The sequence below is a fragment of the Stomoxys calcitrans genome, chromosome 1, assembly GCF_963082655.1.
Source record: "Stomoxys calcitrans chromosome 1, idStoCalc2.1, whole genome shotgun sequence".
In the NCBI taxonomy this organism is placed as follows: Eukaryota; Metazoa; Arthropoda; class Insecta; order Diptera; family Muscidae; genus Stomoxys; species Stomoxys calcitrans.
The window spans coordinates 108,480,424-108,499,958 of NC_081552.1; the positions used below are offsets into that span (position 1 = coordinate 108,480,424).

At 36.0% G+C, this 19,535-nt stretch overlaps 2 protein-coding genes across 2 annotated transcripts; one reads left to right on the plus strand and one right to left on the minus strand.

Moving 5' to 3' along the window:
• Nucleotides 1-2,368: 2,368 nt before the first annotated feature.
• On the plus strand, nucleotides 2,369-2,936 carry LOC131998504 (uncharacterized). The gene is made up of 2 exons (XM_059370812.1): nucleotides 2,369-2,531; nucleotides 2,591-2,936. Exons 1-2 carry the CDS (start codon nucleotides 2,372-2,374, stop codon nucleotides 2,797-2,799), a joined length of 369 nt encoding a protein of 122 aa, XP_059226795.1. The 5' UTR covers nucleotides 2,369-2,371; the 3' UTR covers nucleotides 2,800-2,936.
• An 11,157-nt stretch (nucleotides 2,937-14,093) lies between these two features.
• LOC131998503 (uncharacterized) lies at nucleotides 14,094-16,620 on the minus strand. The gene is made up of 2 exons (XM_059370811.1): nucleotides 14,509-16,620; nucleotides 14,094-14,384 (listed from the first exon to the last, which is right to left on the minus strand). The coding sequence occupies exons 1-2, from the start codon at nucleotides 15,410-15,412 to the stop codon at nucleotides 14,275-14,277; spliced, it is 1,014 nt and encodes a 337-aa protein (XP_059226794.1). The 5' UTR covers nucleotides 15,413-16,620; the 3' UTR covers nucleotides 14,094-14,274.
• Nucleotides 16,621-19,535: the final 2,915 nt, after the last annotated feature.

Genomic DNA, 19,535 nt, shown 5'->3' on the forward strand with positions numbered 1-19,535 from the left:
GACTTCAGTATATATAAATAAATAAATATATATATATATATATATATATATATATATATATATATATTTATATATATATATATATATATATATATATATATATATATATATATATATATATATATATATATATATATGGGTTCTGAGACCTTCGGCGACTTCTTTAAGGTACATATTTAACCTATAACAGATATTATGATACAGGTAATGGCCCGAATTAAACCATACTTAGCACATTGTTAGAAGTAATACTAAAACACTATGTGCAAAATTTCAGTCTAGTCGGATGAGAATTGCGCCCTCTAGAGGCTCAAGAAGTCAAGACCCAATATCGGTTTATATGGCAGCTATATCAGGTTATAGACCGATTTGACCCACACTTGGCACAGTTATTGGATATCATAACAAAACACGTCGTGCAAAATTTCATTCAAATCGGAGAAGAATTGCGCACTCTAGAGGCTGAAGAAGTCAAGACTCAAGATCGGTTTATATGGCAGGTATATAAGGTTATGAACCGATTTGAACCATACTTGGCATAGTTGTTGGATATCATAACAAAACACTTCGTGCAAAATTTCATTCGAATCGGATAGGAATTGCGCACTCTAGAGGTTCAAGAAGCCAAGGCCCAAGATCGGTTTATATGGCAGCTATATCAGGTTATGTACCGATTTGAAACATACTTGGCACAATTGTTGGATATAATAACGAAACACGTCGTGCAAAATTTCATTCCAATCGGATAAGAATTGCGCACTCTAGAGGCTCAGGAAGTCAAGACCCAAGATCGGTTTATATGGCAGCTATATCAAAACATGGATCGATATGGCCCATTTACAATACCAACCGACCTACACTAATAAGAAGTATTTGTGCAAAATTTCAAGCGGCTAGCTTTACTCCTTCGGAAGTTAGCGTGCTTTCGACAGACAGACGGACGGACGGACAGACGGACGGACATGGCTAGATCGACACAAAATTTCACGACGATCAAGAATATATATACTTTATGGGGTCTCAGACGAATATTTCGAGTAGTTACAAACAGAATGACGAAATTAGTATACCCCCCATCTTATGGTGGAGGGTATAAAAAGCTCTACTTTGCCAACAGTGATATGAGGGAGATAGGAGTATGAAATATAAAAGAAAGCACAAAATATAATATAAATATGCATGCCATAAGTGGTAGGGAACGTACTCTTGGCGCTTTCTTTTCGGAGTAAACTAGATCTTTGAAATTGTATATTTAGGTTTACTTTGACTTTATATCTAAATAATAAAGAGTAACAAAGCGATTTTTTGAAGTTCGAACGCACATTTATTGCTTTGGCATTTGGCTGACATTTAACACACAGCTGCACTACGGCAATCTGAAATAAATGATCGAAAAATTTTTTAGAAAAACTAATAGTTAAGTGCTACAAAGTGGAAATACGGTCATAAAATTTGTGGGAAAAACCCCATTTTGTAGAATAATACATTTTTAGTATGGTATGGCACTATTTGCACTCAATCAAGTACGTCATTTTCGTATTAAATATACAAAAACATGCGACTTAAAACATATTATTGCTTTTGCACCAATAGCTTACGAGTTTGAGTTTCAAACTTGGCTCATATGATCTTATTTTAAATTTAGTACGAGAGAAAGGAACCAAATTTACAGCATCTTACTTTATATAGCTAAAACTTAGGTTTACTGTTAAGTTAAGGAAGAAAAAAATTAACCACAAATCGGAGAAATTATTATTTTGTTTCGGTTAGAGTTAAGTAATATAACACTCAGATAAACCAATGTAATACCTTAATTCCTTTTGAAATAAATTTCGTGTCATTGCTTTGATTTTCACAGTGACTTAGTACCTACCTATACATGCCAAGTATGGTCTGAATTGGTCATTAACTTGATAAGCCCCCATATTAACTAATTGCTCAAATTGCCTTTGTAATAACCTGGAGGGCGCAATTCTTTTTCGAACTGCCTGTCAATATATACAGAATTGATGTTCTGTTGTGACTTCCTACATTCATAGACTGCAATATATATTTCTGGCCTGATGAAAATGCAAATATTTATCATCAAAAAGGGTTTTATTGTTTTCCAAAGTATTCTCCAGTATGATTTATACACTTTGCATGCGCTCAAACCAATTGTCGAAGCACTTTTTCCACTCCGATTGAGAGACTGTCAAAACATGGTTATTAAACGCTTCAACAGCATCTTGTAACGAAAATCATTAACCACGCATTTTTCCTTAACGTGTGGAAATAAAAAGAAATAATTTATGCGAAGTCAGGGCTGTATGGCGGATGACCCAGTTAAAAAGCCGCTGGTTTGGGCCGATGTGTGAGAGATCACGTTGTCATGGTGAAAAATGACTCGTCTTCTCTTGTACGTCTTTCAAAATTCCCCGAAGACTTAAGGCAAACATACTGTGGTGTGACAGTTTTGCCGCAGAATCAGACGACCATTTGCTTCGAAGTGCTTCTACCACGAACAACTTTCGTTGGATTTTGGTGTATAGGTAGGTACTAAACGTCTTTTGAAGCAGCGCGACCGTATTATTCAACATTTCAATACCAGACTTTTTTTTAGCGATTATCAGATTGTGCGGGTTTCAAGAAGAACAGACCTTATTTACGGCTAGGTGTTCATGCAATAGCGAATGTATGTTGGTGGGAGTAATGACCAAGGATGCCTCTTTCTCACGGCAATCACATGGCAATCTTGCATTTACAGTTCACGCACGGCATCAATGTTCTCTGGTGCAACGGCGGTGTTTAGACGATTGAAGTCATAAACCAGTTTTTCATAATGGTATAGGATGGTGCTTCACCGCCCTATAAAGATTAAAGATCATCAATGCACTCTTGTCGTGATAAACCTCGTCTAATGTTGTGAAAACTTATAGAGAGTTCACGAGTTGATGAATGGTTGATGTGTCGTTGGGTAAAAAGTAGGAATGTAGTACTCAGTAAGCTGTTGTGACATAGGAGTACAATGTTGGTGAATAAAAATGAAATTAACGCCGCTGAAGTTATATAAAAGTGGCAACGCTAGAAATTTTTTTGTATGGGTTTTATCATAATAAAATACTAATACAAATACAATCTCTATGCCATCTGGAGGGGGGAGAATGGAGGATAGGTTGAGATTAAACAGTGCCGGAGACTTCACCCTGCCTTGGGTGAACTCCCTTTTTCACTCTACGTTGTTTTTCATCCCTAAATTTGACAAATGACTGCCATATATATATATATATATATATATATGTGTAAATCGAATGTTTTCAGCCCATTTTTTCGTTCAAATGGTTGTTTCGACGACATTTGTATGTTTTGAGCCCAGGGTTTACATTTTTCCTCTGCCAACGGCATGTTTTGACGACATAACCACGTCTGGCAAATTTTTTATTTCTAGCGTTGCCACTTTTATATAACTTCAGCGGCGTTAATTTCATTTTTATACCCTCCACCATAAGATGGGGGGTATACTAATTTCGTCATTCTGTTTGTAACTACTCGAAATATTCGTCTGAGACCCCATAAAGTATATATATTCTTGATCGTCGTGACATTTTATGTCGATCTAGCCATGTCCGTCCGTCTGTCCGTCCGTCCGTCCGTCCGTCCGTCCGTCCGTCCGTCCGTCCGTCCGTCCGTCCGTCTGTCTGTCGAAAGCACGCTAACTTCCGAAGGAGTAAAGCTAGCCGCTTGAAATTTTGCACAAATACTTCTTATTAGTGTAGGTCGGTTGGTATTGTAAATGGGCCATATCGGTCCATGTTTTGATATAGCTGCCATATAAACCGATCTTGGGTCTTGACTTCTTGAGCCTCTAGAGTGCGCAATTCTTATCCGATTGGAATGAAATTTTGCACGACGTGTTTTGTTATGATATCCAACAACTGCGCCAAGTATAGTTCAAATCGGTCCATAACCTGATATAGCTGCCATATAAACCGATCTTGGGTCTTGACTTCTTGAGCCTCTAGCGTGCGCAATTCTTATCCGATCAGAATGAAATTTTGCACGACGTGTTTTGTTATTATATCCAACAACTGTGCCAAGTATGGTTCAAATCGGTGCATAACCTGATATAGCTGCCATATAAACCGATCAGGGGTCTTGACTTCTTGAGCCTCTAGAGGGCGCAATTCTTATCCGAATGGAATGGAATTTCGCACGACGTGTTTTGTTATGATACCCAACAACTGTGCCAAGTTTGGTTGAAATCGGTCCATAACCTGATATAGCTGTCATATAAACAGATCTGGGGATTTGACTTCTTGAGCGTCTAGAGGGCGCAATTCCTATCCGATTTGGCTGAAATTTTGCAAGAGGTATTTTATTTTTACTTTCAACAACTGTGTCAAATAAGGTTCAAATCCGTACATAACCTGATATAGCTGCCATATAAACCGATCTGGGATCTTGACTTCGCAATTACCGAGGTCGCAATTATTATCCGATATGCCTGAAATTTTGTACGACGGATCCTCTCATGACCATCAACAAACGTGTTTATTATGGTCTGAATCAGTCTATAGCCCGATACAGATCCCATATAAATCGTTCTCTCTATTTTACTTCGTGAGCCCCAATGGTCGCAATTCTTATACGAATTGGCTGAAATTTTACACAGGTCTCCAACATATAATTTAATTGTGGTCCGAACCGGACCATATCTTGATATCGTTTTAATAGCAGAGAAACTCTTTTCTTATATCCTTTTTTTTTGCCTAAGAAGAGATGCCGGGAAAACAACTTGACAAATGCGATCCATGGTGGAGGGTATATAAGATTCGGCCCGGCCGAACTTAGCACGCTTTTACTTGTTATTCACCAACATTGTACTCCTATGTCACAACAGCTTACTGAGTACTACACTCCTACTTTTTACCCAACGACACATCAACCATTCATCAACTCGTGAACTCTCTATAAGTTTTCACAACATTAGACGAGGTTTATCACGACAAGAGTGCATTGATGATCTTTAATCTTTATAGGGCGGTGAAGCACCATCCTATACCATTATGAAAAACTGGTTTATGACTTCAATCGTCTAAACACCGCCGTTGCACCAGAGAACATTGATGCCGTGCGTGAACTGAAAATGCAAGATTGCCGTGAGAAAGAGGCATCCTTGGTCATTACTCCCACCAACATACATTCGCTATTGCATGAACACCTAGCCGTAAATAAGGTCTGTTCTTCTTGAAACCCGCACAATCTGATAATCGCTAAAAAAAAGTCTGGTATTGAAATGTTGAAAAATACGGTCGCGCTGCTTCAAAAGACGTTTAGTACCTACCTATACACCAAAATCCAACGAAAGTTGTTCGTGGTAGAAGCACTTCGAAGCAAATGGTCGTCTGATTCTGCGGCAAAACTGTCACACCACAGTATGTTTGCCTTAAGTCTTCGGGGAATTTTGAAAGACGTACAAGAGAAGACGAGTCATTTTTCACCATGACAACGTGATCTCTCACACATCGGCCCAAACCAGCGGCTTTTTAACTGGGTCATCCGCCATACAGCCCTGACTTCGCATAAATTATTTCTTTTTATTTCCACACGTTAAGGAAAAATGCGTGGTTAATGATTTTCGTTACAAGATGCTGTTGAAGCGTTTAATAACCATGTTTTGATAGTCTCTCAATCGGAGTGGAAAAAGTGCTTCGACAATTGGTTTGAGCGCATGCAAAATGTATAAATCATACTGGAGAATACTTTGGAAAACAATAAAACCCTTTTTGATGATAAATATTTGCATTTTCATCAGGCCAGAAATATATATTGCAGTCTATGAATGTAGGAAGTCACAACAGAACATCAATTCTGTATATATTGACAGGCAGTTCGAAAAAGAATTGCGCCCTCCAGGTTATTACAAAGGCAATTTGAGCAATTAGTTAATATGGGGGCTTATCAAGTTAATGACCAATTCAGACCATACTTGGCATGTATAGGTAGGTACTAAGTCACTGTGAAAATCAAAGCAATGACACGAAATTTATTTCAAAAGGAATTAAGGTATTACATTGGTTTATCTGAGTGTTATATTACTTAACTCTAACCGAACCAAAATAATAATTTCTCCGATTTGTGGTTAATTTTTTTCTTCCTTAACTTAACAGTAAACCTAAGTTTTAGATATATAAAATAAGATGCTGTAAATTTGGTTCCTTTCTCTCGTACTAAATTTAAAATAAGATCATATGAGCCAAGTTTGAAACTCAAACTCGTAAGCTATTGGTGTAAAAGCAATAATATGTTTTAAGTCGCATGTTTTTGTATATTTAATACGAAAATGACGTACTTGATTGAGTGCAAATAGTGCCATACCATACTAAAAATGTATTATTCTACAAAATGGGGGTTTTCCCACAAATTTTATGACCGTATTTCCACTTTGTAGCACTTAACTATTAGTTTTTCTAAAAAAATTTTCGATCATTTATTTCAGATTGCCGTAGTGCAGCTGTGTGTTAAATGTCAGCCAAATGTCAAAGCAATATATGTGCGTTCGAACTTCAAAAAATCGCTTTGTTACTCTTTATTATTTAGATATAAGGTCAAAGTAAACCTAAATATACAATTTCAAAGATCTAGTTTACTCCGAAAAGAAAGCGCCAAGAGTACGTTCCCTACCACTTATGGCATGCATATTTATATTATATTTTGTGCTTTCTTTTATATTTCATACTCCTATCTCCCTCATATCACTGTTGGCAAAGTAGAGCTTTTTATACCCTCCACCATAAGATGGGGGGTATACTAATTTCGTCATTCTGTTTGTAACTACTCGAAATATTCGTCTGAGACCCCATAAAGTATATATATTCTTGATCGTCGTGAAATTTTGTGTCGATCTAGCCATGTCCGCCCGTCTGTCCGTCAGTCCGTCCGTCTGTCTGTCGAAAGCACGCTAACTTCCGAAGGAGTAAAGCTAGCCGCTTGAAATTTTGCACAAATACTTCTTATTAGTGTAGGTCGGTTGGTATTGTAAATGGGCCATATCGGTCCATGTTTTGATATAGCTGCCATATAAACCGATCTTGGGTCTTGACTTCTTGAGCCTCTAGAGTGCGCAATTCTTATCCGATTGGGATGAAATTTTGCACGATATGTTTTGTTATGATATCCAACAACTGTGCTAAGTATGGTTTTAATCGGTCCATAACCTGATATAGCTGCCATATAAACCGATCTTGGGCCTTGACTTCCTGAGCCTCTAGAGTGCGCAATTCTTATCCGATTGGAATGAAATTTTGCACGACGTGTTTCGTTATTATATCCAACAATTGTGCCAAGTATGTTTCAAATCGGTACATAACCTGATATAGCTGCCATATAAACCGATCTTGGGCCTTGACTTCTTGAACCACTAGAGTGCGCAATTCCTATCCGATTCGAATGAAATTTTGCACGAAGTGTTCTGTTATGATGTCCAACAACTGTGCCAAGTATGGTTCAAATCGGTTCATAACCTTATATACCTGCCATATAAACCGATCTTGAGTCTTGACTTCTTCAGCCTCTAGAGTGCGCAATTCTTCTCCGATTTGAATGAAATTTTGCACGACGTGTTTTGCTACGATATCCAATAACTGTACCAAGTATGGTTCACATCGGTCCATAACCTGATACAGCTGCCATATAAACCGATCTTGGGTCTTGACTTCTTGAGCCTCTAGAGTGCGCAATTCTTATCCGATTGGAATGAAATTTTGCACGACGTGTTTTGTTATGATATCCAATAACTGTGCCAAGTGTGGGTCAAATCGGTCTATAACCTGATATAGCTGCCATATAAACCGTTATTGGGTCTTGACTTCTTGAGCCTCTAGAGGGCGCAATTCTCATCCGACTAGACTGAAATTTTGCACATAGTGTTTTAGTATTACTTCTAACAACTGTGCTAAGTATGGTTTAATTCGGGCCATTACCTGGTATACCTGTCATATAAACCGATCTTGGGTCTTGAATTCTTGAGGCTCTAGAGTGCGCAATTCTTATCCGATTAGAATGAAATTTTGCACCACGTGTTTTGTTATGATATCCAAGAACTGTGCCAAGTATGGGTCAAATCGGTCCATAACATGATGTAGCTGCCATATAAACCGGTCTTGGGTCTTGACTTCTTGGGCCTCTAGAGAGCGCAATTCTTATCCGATTTGCCTGAAATTTTGTACGACGGATTCTCTCATGACCATCAACATACGTGTTTATGGTCTGAATCGGTCTATAGCCCGATACAGCTCCTATATAAATCGATCTCTCTATTTTACTTTTTGAGCCCCCAAAGGGCGCAATTCTTATTCGAATTGGCTGACATTTTACACAGGTCTCCAACATATAATTTAATTGTTGTCTAAACCGGATCATATCTTGATATCGCTTTAATAGCAGATTTTTCTTTCTTTCTTTTATTATATAATTTTTTGCCTAAGAAGGATGCCGGGAAAAGAACTGACAAATGCGCTCCATGGTGGAGGGTATATAAGATTCGGCCAGGCCGAACTTAGCACGCTTTTACTTGTTCTGCTTAAGGTTGGTACTGCGTTCGCTTTTCTTTGGTGTACTCTTGTTATAAAAGAGGAAATCATGAATGAAAATGGTAATTTGTCAAAAGTTTTTCTGGTTTTCTCTTTAAGTAAATATGTCTACAAATGGAAATACCTTATATTACAATATAAAGCTAGAGTCTAATATAAAAGGTAGCGAAAAATTGCTACAAAAGGTGAACATAGTACCGGCCTTTACTTACCAACGTTTTCGTTGAAAAAAAAAGTCGTTTAGATTGGCTCAGTGCAGTTATATGTAAAGACAGACATCGAAATATGTGCCAAATTTCAGAATTCGACTCTTTCCGTTTGCTCTGGATGATTACCTGTGTTGAACTTATTGAGACCAATAACCGTCATCAAAACATATTGTACAGGTCCCTATTACAGATGGATGTTTGAAAATCATAATTTTGTTATTGTTTTGTTTTTGGAGATTTTCATTTAAATACGGCTTTTATTTACAGTTGCAACTTCTTTTGATAAGTTTCAAAACAAAGTCTTAAACGAATCGTTTGTTTTACAACAGATTATGTCGACAGGAAATCTGCACAAGAAGTTTTGTCCGGCCACTCAAACATGTGCGAATTCCGAAACCCCATTTTATGATGTCGTAGTGTATCTGTCAATAAAACTTCAGAGTTGTAGCACCCTCCATAATAATGCGCCAAATAGTACCAAGTGTAGTAATAATATATACGTGTTTCTTAACACCAATGTGAGTAAGGGTTGTCGTACTACTATATATATTTTTTTTTACCTAAATGTTCGAATTTGTAACTCAACAAGGCGGTCATAGTGCGGATGTGTGTAGTTTCAGAGCTCCAGCTCCAATGCTAGAGAATATAGGACCAAATGCACGTTTCTCCCATCTGTGGTTCGATTTTTTAAAAATGTTTGATCCTTATATACACTCATAAAATTTTTTTAGTAAAAACAGGAAACATTTTTGCTGTAATAGCAGAAAATCTGCTTAGAATGGGACAGTTGTAACCTTTTTTTGAATTTTCTGCTGTTTTCACATCGCAAAAAGTTTAAAATAGACAAACAATTTCGTGAGTGCTTCAAAAACTTGTACATTACATCGTATCTTTTTATTTTAAAGGTATTTAGCGAAATTCTTCTTTCAATTTTCCACAAGTGGATAATTTTTAACGATTTCGAATAACAGGAGACAAAATATATACTAAAATTAGTTGCTTTATGCTTTTGAACAAAAAATTTACGCTTAAAAATTGCAAAAACAAACATTAATGTAAAGCAACTACCATTAAGAAATTAAAAAATTTGAAACGGTTTCCTTCAAAGGTTAAAAAAACTAATTTTGAATCAGCAGACAATGTTTGCTAATATCAGCAAACTTGTTTCTTTAAGTGTATAACTTGAGAAGGAAAACCCTAATGACTTGCATAAAATGAAATTATTACTCGAGTTTTGTGCGATGTGTTTCATACTATTTTTTTATTATATAGTATCTGAATGCACGATTTTCGCTAAGTATCTTTAAATCGCCCAATACATACAGTATGGAAACATTAAGAACTCTGGCTCAATCCTTAAAGAATGAGTACATTATATGCTTTTTGGTCAGCGTAGTCTGTCAAATAGGTCCACAAAGAAGAGAATTGTGTGAAAATTTTAATTATATGTTGCATGAAGTTTAGCATATTGTATTTAAATGTGCCTTCCATCCATAAAAGGAGCAGCAGATATTTTCAGCAAACAACAGCAAAAGGATTTTCAGCAGTCAATCTGCTATACTAAAATTGTAAACATCTTGGTATAATAGCAGAATAGCTACAATAATAGAAATTTGTTAGTAAACAAGTAAAAAGACGTTAAGTTCGGCCGGGCCGAACTTTGGATACCCACTACCTACGGTATATATGTAAACCACCTTTCATCAAAATCCAGTGAAAATTGCATACCTTATATACTATAGCAGTAATATCGAAATAAGATCCGATTTGGACCAAATACTAATAAGAACAAGTTATTGTTCAATTTTGTATAACAAAATTTTGGTCTTTTTAGTAGCTATACATGGATGTCGAAAAGCCTAACATAAGTCAATGTGCCGAATTTCAGTTAAATCGGATTATAAATGGGCTTTTTTTGGGACCAAGACTTTAAATCGAGATATCGGTCTATAAGGCAGCTATATGCAAATCTTGATCGGTCTAGACCAAATTGCAGAAATATGTGGAGGGGCATAACTCAACTCTTTATCCCAAATTTCGGCATCATCGGACAATAAATTGCGCCTTTTATGGGCCTAAAATATTAATTCAAGAAATCGGTCTATATGGCAGCTACATCCAAATCTTGTCCGATCTGTGCCATAATGCAGAACTATGTCAAGAAGTTTAACTTAACTTTATGTCCCAAATTTCGGCGACATCGTAAAATAAATGCGCCATTTATGGGCCTAAGACCCCAAATCGGAGGATCGGCCTATATGGCAGCTATATCCAGATCTGAACCGATCTGGGCCAAATTGACGATGGATGTCAAGGGGACTAACACAAACCACTACCCCAAATTTCAGCAAAATCGGATAATGAATGCGGCTTTTATGGGCCTAAGACCCTGAATCGGAGGATCGGTCTATATGGCAGCTACTTCCAAATCTGGACCGAACTAAGCCAAATTGACGAAGGATGTCGGCGGGTCTAACACAACTCACTGTCCCAAATTTCAGCAAAATCGGAAAAAAAATGTGGCTTTTGTGGGCCTAAGACCCTAAATCGGAGGATCGGTCTATATGGCAGCTATATCCAAATCTGGACCGATCTAGGCAAAATTGACGAAGGATGTCGAAGGGCCTAACAAAACTCACTGTCCTAAATTTCAGCAAAATCGGATAATAAATGTGGCTTTTATGGGCCTAAGACCCTAAATCGGAGGATCGGTGTATGTGGCAACTATATCCAAATCTGGACCGATCTAGGCCAAATTGACGAAGGACGTCGAAGGGCCTAACAAAACTCACTGTCCCGAATTTCAGCAAAATCGGATAATAAATGTGGCTTTTATGGGCCTAAGACCCTAAATCGGAGGATCGGTCTATATGGCAGCTACTTCCAAATCTGCACCGATCTGGTCAAAATTGACGAAGGATGTCGAAGGGGCCAACAAAACCCACTGTCCCGAATTTCAGCAAAATCGGATAATAAATGTGGTTTTTATGGGCCTAAGACCCTAAATCGGCCGATCGGTCTATATGGCAGCTATATCCAAATCTGGACCGATCTGGACCAAATTGACGAAGGATGTCGAAGGGCCTAACAAAACTCACTGTCTGAAATTTCAGCAAAATCGGATAATAAATGTGGCTTTTATGGGCCTTAAACCCTAAATCGGCGGATCGGTCTATATGGGGGCTATATCGAGATATAGTCCGATATAGCCCATTTTCGAACTTAACCGCTTATGGACGAAAAAAGAACCTGTGCAAAATTTTAGCTCAATATTTTTTTTTTTTTTTTGAAGACTGTCGTGTGATTTCAACAGACAGACGGATGTACATGGCTAGATCGTCTTAGATTTTTTCGCTGATCTAGAATATATATACTTTGTAGGGTCGGAAATGGATATATCGATGTGTTGCAAACGGAATGACAAAATGAATATACCCTCATCCTTCGGTGATGGGTATAAAAAGCAAAAATGTTTGCTGAAATAACAGAAAATAGAACAGCAGTAATTGCTTGCTAAAATAGGAAACAGTTACTGCTGTTTTCAGATAAAAAGTTGATTACTGCCTAAATATATTAAACATTTTTATATTAAGTCTTATCTTTTTATTATAAGGGTATTCGGGCGTAAATTTTTTTCTACTTTTCAACAATTGTATAACTTTTTTACGCTTCCAAATGACAGCTGATAAAATATATTCTAATGTTTTATTTATGCTTTTTAACAAAAAATGTACTACTAAAATTTCCTGAAATGTATATTACGTGTAATGTTGTTGTAGCAGTTTGTTATACACCGAGGCGGCAGCCTTTGTTGATGTCAATCGGGTCAATCCGGTACTTACAAACGACTGCCATGGGATTGTTTGTTGTTTTACGTCTAATATACATATGGTAAATGATCTAATGTCAGTTTAGAAGTTAAAAAATTTTAAACACTTTGGTATGTTTTCTTTCTATCATTTTTCATTTGCACCAACTTTTATTATTTTTAGTCTCTTCGCTTGCTTTAGCTAAGATATGCCGCTTCTGACTATTTTGCACAATTTAGTTCCAAAAAATATGAATTATGAAAACCATTTTAGTAAACTAATTTATAACCACAGTGCTTGCTTGTATACCCAAAATTTTACACTCTTAGAAATAAGTTTGCCGATATCAGCAAACACTGTCTGCTGTTATAAAATTAAATTTTTTTACCTTTGAAAGATACCGAATCAAAATGAAAGCATTTACTATTCATGAATGTATATATTTGGTAGTTCTGTAAATTTGCAAATTTTTGATTTTAAAGCGTATATATGATTTAAGTAGATATTTTGTTTGGTGTTATTTTAAATCTTTAAAAAATCACATTGTGAAAATTAAAAAAAATATACGTCAAAAACCTTTAATTAAAAGTCAATAAGTAATGTACAAGCTTTTGAAGTTTTTATGAAATTTTTAGGCTAATTTTTATTATCTGAGAATCGCAGAAATTGTTTGCTGTTTCAGCAAAAAATTATTGCTGTCCCATTTTTAGCAGCTTTGCTGTTGTTACAGCAAATATCTTCGCTTATTTTACTAACAAATTTCTATGAGTGTTGTATTAACGATAATTCCCAAAATTATTGGTGGTATATTTTTCATAATCGATATATATTTTTGCGAAAAGATTCGTTTTTATGGTAATAACAAATTTCATATACCATGTTAATTGCCAAGTACCTATTTGTGCTATGCACTAATCAGATAGTCTGTCGCAAGACGATTTTGTGTATAGAGATTTAGCTTACCATAGACCTAAATGGTTTTATAATTTTCGAAGGACATCCATTTAATAAACATTACAAGGTAAAACTTTCATTTTCAAGTTTTTTGCCTGTTAGGGCAAGATCATAAAATTTTACAATTTTTAAAAATTGTAGGCAATAAAACTTTTTTATTGCTTAATTCTTAATCCTAAACTAATTAATTTTTTACTTATTTATATATTAATAATAACATATTTTATATATTGCAATCTTGCTGTAAATATATTTTAAAAATGGGAAGAAAGTTTTTTTAACACATGTAATTTTATTTATTGAACCTATCAACCACCGTTGATAGATTCAATTGGGCCAAATTGACGATGGATGTCAAAAACCCCGTTTTTGAATTAACACTGTCAAATTCCCGTCAGTATAGCGTAGTCCGTGACTTAAAACCAAAAAAAATATAATAAGCAGAAATAATTTTGACTAGTTTCTTTGAACATTTTAAGAATTCAAAAAATTTATTGGCGCAATCACATAACAAAACAAAAAAAATCCAAAACAAAAAACGATTAATTAAATTTTAGTAAATGAAGCAATAGTTTTTTAAATAAAACCAATTAAGAAATAAATTAATATTCGAAATTCACTCATTAGGCCTTGTCCCTATAAGGCTTTTTTTGATTATCAATAAAAGATTTTATTTGCTGAGGGGTTCTTCTCTCCAAAATATTGTATTTTTTTTTTTTAATTTGAGGCATTCTAATACGGTAGGAAGTTTTTTATTCTTCCAAGATCTCCCAGCTCGTTGCCCAGCACTTCTTTCTCCATTGGTGTCCATCTCCGACGTTTCGTTTTTCCATAGGGAGAAGCTAAAAATTTAAAAATTTATTAAAATATCGATAAAATATTTAAAATATTTTTCTGAAAAGATTTTTTGAAAGACAATCTTAATACTAAGTTATAAGTTGGTGCGAGAAAAATGTTAAAATTTACTACTTCTTCTCTTCTTCTTTGGCATGTAATCTGGATCTCCATTTTGATCTTCCACGGTAGAGGTGATGATATTTTGATCGCCAATTACTGCTGCGTCATACCCATTGCTCTGGTCGTCTAAGTCAACTCTATCACCGACATTGCCTCCATTACCAAGATCCACTTCGTTACCTCCATTACCTTGGTTGCCAACGTTACCTCTACTATCTTCATCACCAACGTTACCTCCTTCACATTCGTCGTCTGCGGCATCTTCATCGCTTTCATTGTCGTTAACGCCATTATCACTAATACCAATTGCTGCCATAAGAATTTGGGACACGCAATTTACTTCAGCTTCTGGAATTGTTGCTCGGTAAACGTTTTTGTGGATATCTTTATGATGTCCCAAAAAGTTGGCTAATTTATCAATAGAGGCCTCTTCTGCATTAATCATTGACATATAAGTGGCTATGTGTTTACGCAATTTAGTTCCACGCAGACTTTCCGGAATTTCTGCACCGCATTCAGTGGAAAACTGTCTAATCAAAGTACATGCACGAAAGTATTGGTTGGATGTTTTGGAAGCTACCGGGTTTGCGAATATAAAAGGGTTTTTAATAGTTATCCCTGCTTTTTTGCGGTATTCTAAAATTTTATCAATTGCTTTAACTGTTAAAGGACAAAGAAGCACAGGTACAGTGCGGCCTAGTTTGCCTCTTAGGTTAATCCTAGCATATTGTCTTGCAAAAAATATTGCTTCATTAGATAAATTGCTCAGCAGCTCCTTCTCCATTCTGTTTGTTATAATTTCTTTGTTGGTATAGTTAGCAATTTGGATGCGCTCAAGTTCTCCAGCCCTTCTTCTGTTAAAGATTTGTATGAGCACTAAAGTACATTTATTCAATTCGATGTAACTGTCCATATCAAAGCTTGTCAATTTCGAAATATATTCGGCCACTAAGTTTTTAAGATAAAAGTACAATTTCTTAATATCTTCTTTTGTTGGCAGGACAACTTTTTTTATCCGCTTTTGGTTGCTCTGGTCTTCAAGGGCTTTTCTATTTATAACCGTAGGTACTTCTTCTTCCCACAGTAAGATAAAATCACGGACAGTTTTCTTTTTATCTTCTTCCGCTAGATCTTTAACATATTCCGCTTGCAATGTATATGCACATTTTTTATTAAAGACGAAAGTATTATCGCCACTTGTGGATGATCATACCATTGCCGTTCCTCATTCCAACTGGCTACTTTTTTTATAGCCTCTATGCACATATCATGTTTTTGGGGCCTAAAGACGTCTTTTAATTCGGTAATTTCATGATCTAAAGCCATAGCCTGAAGTTTAAACCTGCCTAAATACCGCAAATGAGCACGAATCATTTCGTAATTGTGGGGGGACGTGTACTTCTCGGCCATCCTCCTACCATATTTTATTATGAGTTCATCAAACCTGATGGAATCGGTTACAACGTCGTCATTGAGAACTGGCAAAATCTTCGTTCTTAGGACTGGACTGGCCGCTGGATGGTAAAATTGAGTTAGTGCTTTACCCGCTGCTATAGTTAACTTATTTTTTCTAGCCCTATTGACTTTATGGCAGTTATACCGGTGTTGTCGAAAACTCATTTTGGAATAGAAGCCCTTACAAGTGCAACAACAAGTCAAATCAGCGGCACTTTTCGCAAACTTCTTTTGTGGATTTCTTGGTAAAATTAAAATGCCAGTGTTTGCAGTTTTGTTAGTATTATGAACAAAATCACCTTCTTTCCGCAATTTTGCCAAAATTTTCATACGGTCATCACTCTTTGCCGGCAACCTGCTCGCAGTTTTTACTTCTCTCTCAGCCTTATGTTTCAAAAGCAAATGCCTTCCAATCTGAGTCTGCAATGAACCGCAAAATTTGCAATAATGCCTTTTCTTGACTTTGCCTTTGAGAGGGACTGTAACCAAATTTATATTAAGAGGATCCTCTATAATTGTTAGGCTTTGTTCAAAAGTAGAGCATAAGCTGGTGTCCGGAACATACTGTGAATTAGACGTATTCTCGCGGTTCAATGAACTATCAATGTTGGATTCGCATTTCGAAGTATCTGCGGTAATTGTGCTAACATCCAAGTCACACTTATCCTGAGAAACTCCTTCGCAATGGGTCGACTTTTAAAATTGTTTTGTAGGTGGACGTCGATTTTATTGGATGTAACTGAGTCGGCGATACATTAGAAACGGAACAAAATAATTCTACTTCCGGACTATCCTCTTTAGTAGATAAATCATATTGGTTTATTAAACATTCAATGGTGGTATTGCCTTGTGTAGTATTTGCAGAAACCAAGCTAAGATCCAAACCAGATTTGTCCTTAGAAACCCATTTATTTAAAAGTGTCGAGTTTAAGTCTATATTGGAGGAGGGCTTTGATGGTTTTAGAGGTAAGTGGCTTTCTGGCGTTGGTGATGAAATAAGAACTAGAGGATCCTCCCCATTGTTCAAATACTTCTCACTAAAACAACATAATGTGACATCCTCAGGAAACTCTAAGTTAGTTGTAGGTAAATCATCTTGGTTTAATGAATATTCCATTTTTGTAATACTAGCAGCAATCTTGCCGACATTCCGATTAGATTTGTCCTGGTAAACCCCTTAAAAAAAGCGTCGAGTTTGAAATTATATTGAAGGTAAACAGTGTCATTGGAGATAACTGACATACATATCTAGATAATCATAAATAACTTGCAACTAATACAAGAAATTCGATTGTACTGTTTTAACTGGATTTAACTGAATAGTCTCTTATTATTTCTTGTATTGATATTCTCTTATCAATACAAGAAACTTTATTGTATTGATTATTACAATCAAATTTGCTGAAAAATTTCTTTAAAATAGCCTTGAGTTTGTGGTCCAAATCCATTTCAGTCATAGTTTACTATTTTCTATCTCGAATTCCCAAAATTCAAGAGATTAAATGACAGCTATACACAAATGTATATAAGGGGTTATTTCTTAGAGCTATAGGAAAGCTTTTCAAAAAGAAAACACATAAAATTCAGAAAAATGCATGAAATTTTTATTTGAATCGATAGTACTTGGCCATTTATTTAAATGTTCGAAGATTGTTTTATGCAAATGTTGACCGTGACTGCGTCTCAAATGGTCCATCCGCTTAGTCCAATTTTGACATACTCTTTCCAATATTTCTGCCGGTATATCACGAATAAATGCTTCAATTTTGTCTTCCAATGCGCCAATTGAAGCGGGCTTGTCTGTTAGACATGAGGTTTAACATAGCCCCGCAAAAAATAGTCTAAAGGCGTTAAATCGCACGATCTAGCTGGCCAATTGACCGAACCCGAACGTAAAATAAATTGTTCACCGAACTCGCCATACACTAAGTTCATTCCTACCCGTGCTGTTGCCGTTTTGTTGAAACCACATGTCATGCAAGTTAAGCTCTTACATTTTGGGCAAAAAAAAAGTTGGATATCACCTCACGATAGCGCTCACCATTTACAGTTACATTACGATTCGCATCATCTTTGAAGAAGTACGGTCTAATGATGCCACCAGTCCATAAACCGCACCAAACTGTGACTTTGCTGGTTGCATTGGTAGCTCTTGCAATGCTTCTGGCAGATCTTTACTCCAAAATTTGCCCATGAACATTCCATTAAAGAACTGGAGCAAACTTCTCACAAATCAATGAGTGATGTCCGATTCAATTTTAAGCTCAATGATAAGGGACCTCCTTTTTATAGCCGAGTCCGAAAAGCGTGTCGCAAAGCGACACATCTTTGCGGAGAAGTTTTTACATGGCAAGGTACCTCACAAATGTCGCCAGCATTAGGAGGGGATAACCACCGCTGAAAAATATTCTGTTGTTCTCGCCAGGATTCGAACCCAGGCGTTCAGTGTCATAGGGGGACATGCTAACCTCTGCGCTACTCTAAAATCGACAATTCTGTTTATTTATGTATCCATTGATATACTGACTGCGACATTTTCTTCAGTTCGCACTCTACATAAGCGTGTTGTTGCCTTAGAGTCCAACAATGTAAATTTGGTGCGAAATGGAAGAAGCTCGCGACTAACTATTTAACAGACGATTCATCATTAAATTATAGACCAAAGTTCGTTTCAAAGCTCTATTAATATTAATAATAAAATTATTGTTGTTTCCCATATGTACACGCGATTTCCATCCTTTTTTTCCATTTTAAAATCCTTTCTTTAATTCAGGGTTACCATCTTCGCTACCAATTATTACGAGAGCAGCGCCATTGATCTCGAAATATTTCGTATGGCTTTGTACTCAGTTGCTTTTTTATGAGGCAGGGTATACTTAAAAGAGGTTCGGTCAACTATTAACAGAGTTTGTTTTACTATTTCCACAGTTTTATTATGATTGTGTTTAAAGAACGGCAAGCACTTCTTTTCACTTTTTATGATTTGGTATTTCGTTTCTCATACTTTGTAAAGGATTTTTCCCCTCTCACAATGTGGTCTAAACAAAAACATACATACCTTCTACAAATGTTCCCTGTACCTTTGGAGAAGGTATGTAATTATGATAAATAAAATGTTCTCAAAATGCGCGATAGATAGAAGATGTGACCTCGATTATAAAGGGGTACATACATATATATAATTCCATACACATAAATACAGATTCCAACTTTGACGACAATGTTTTACTTATTTAATAAGTGGCCAAACGAAGTAAATTTATTCCAACGATTTTGCCTATTGCGCTCATTCAATTTATAATATTAAAAGCAAAAATATTTTATTCATTTTGCTCGTTCTAGAACTCAATATGCGCATGGAGTGTCTGCAAATTTCTGCTCAATATTTCAAGTTTTAAACATGTAAAGAAAGTCAAAAGTCGGACGAAGCCAACTTTATACTATAGAAAATGTGACAGCATGTAAATTTTTATCATGATTTCAACAAATTATGGTTACTATAGCCATAAAAGTGCATGTTGGATGAAAAATATATATGGAAGCTTTATCTAAATCTGATTCGATTTTGATGACATTTAGCG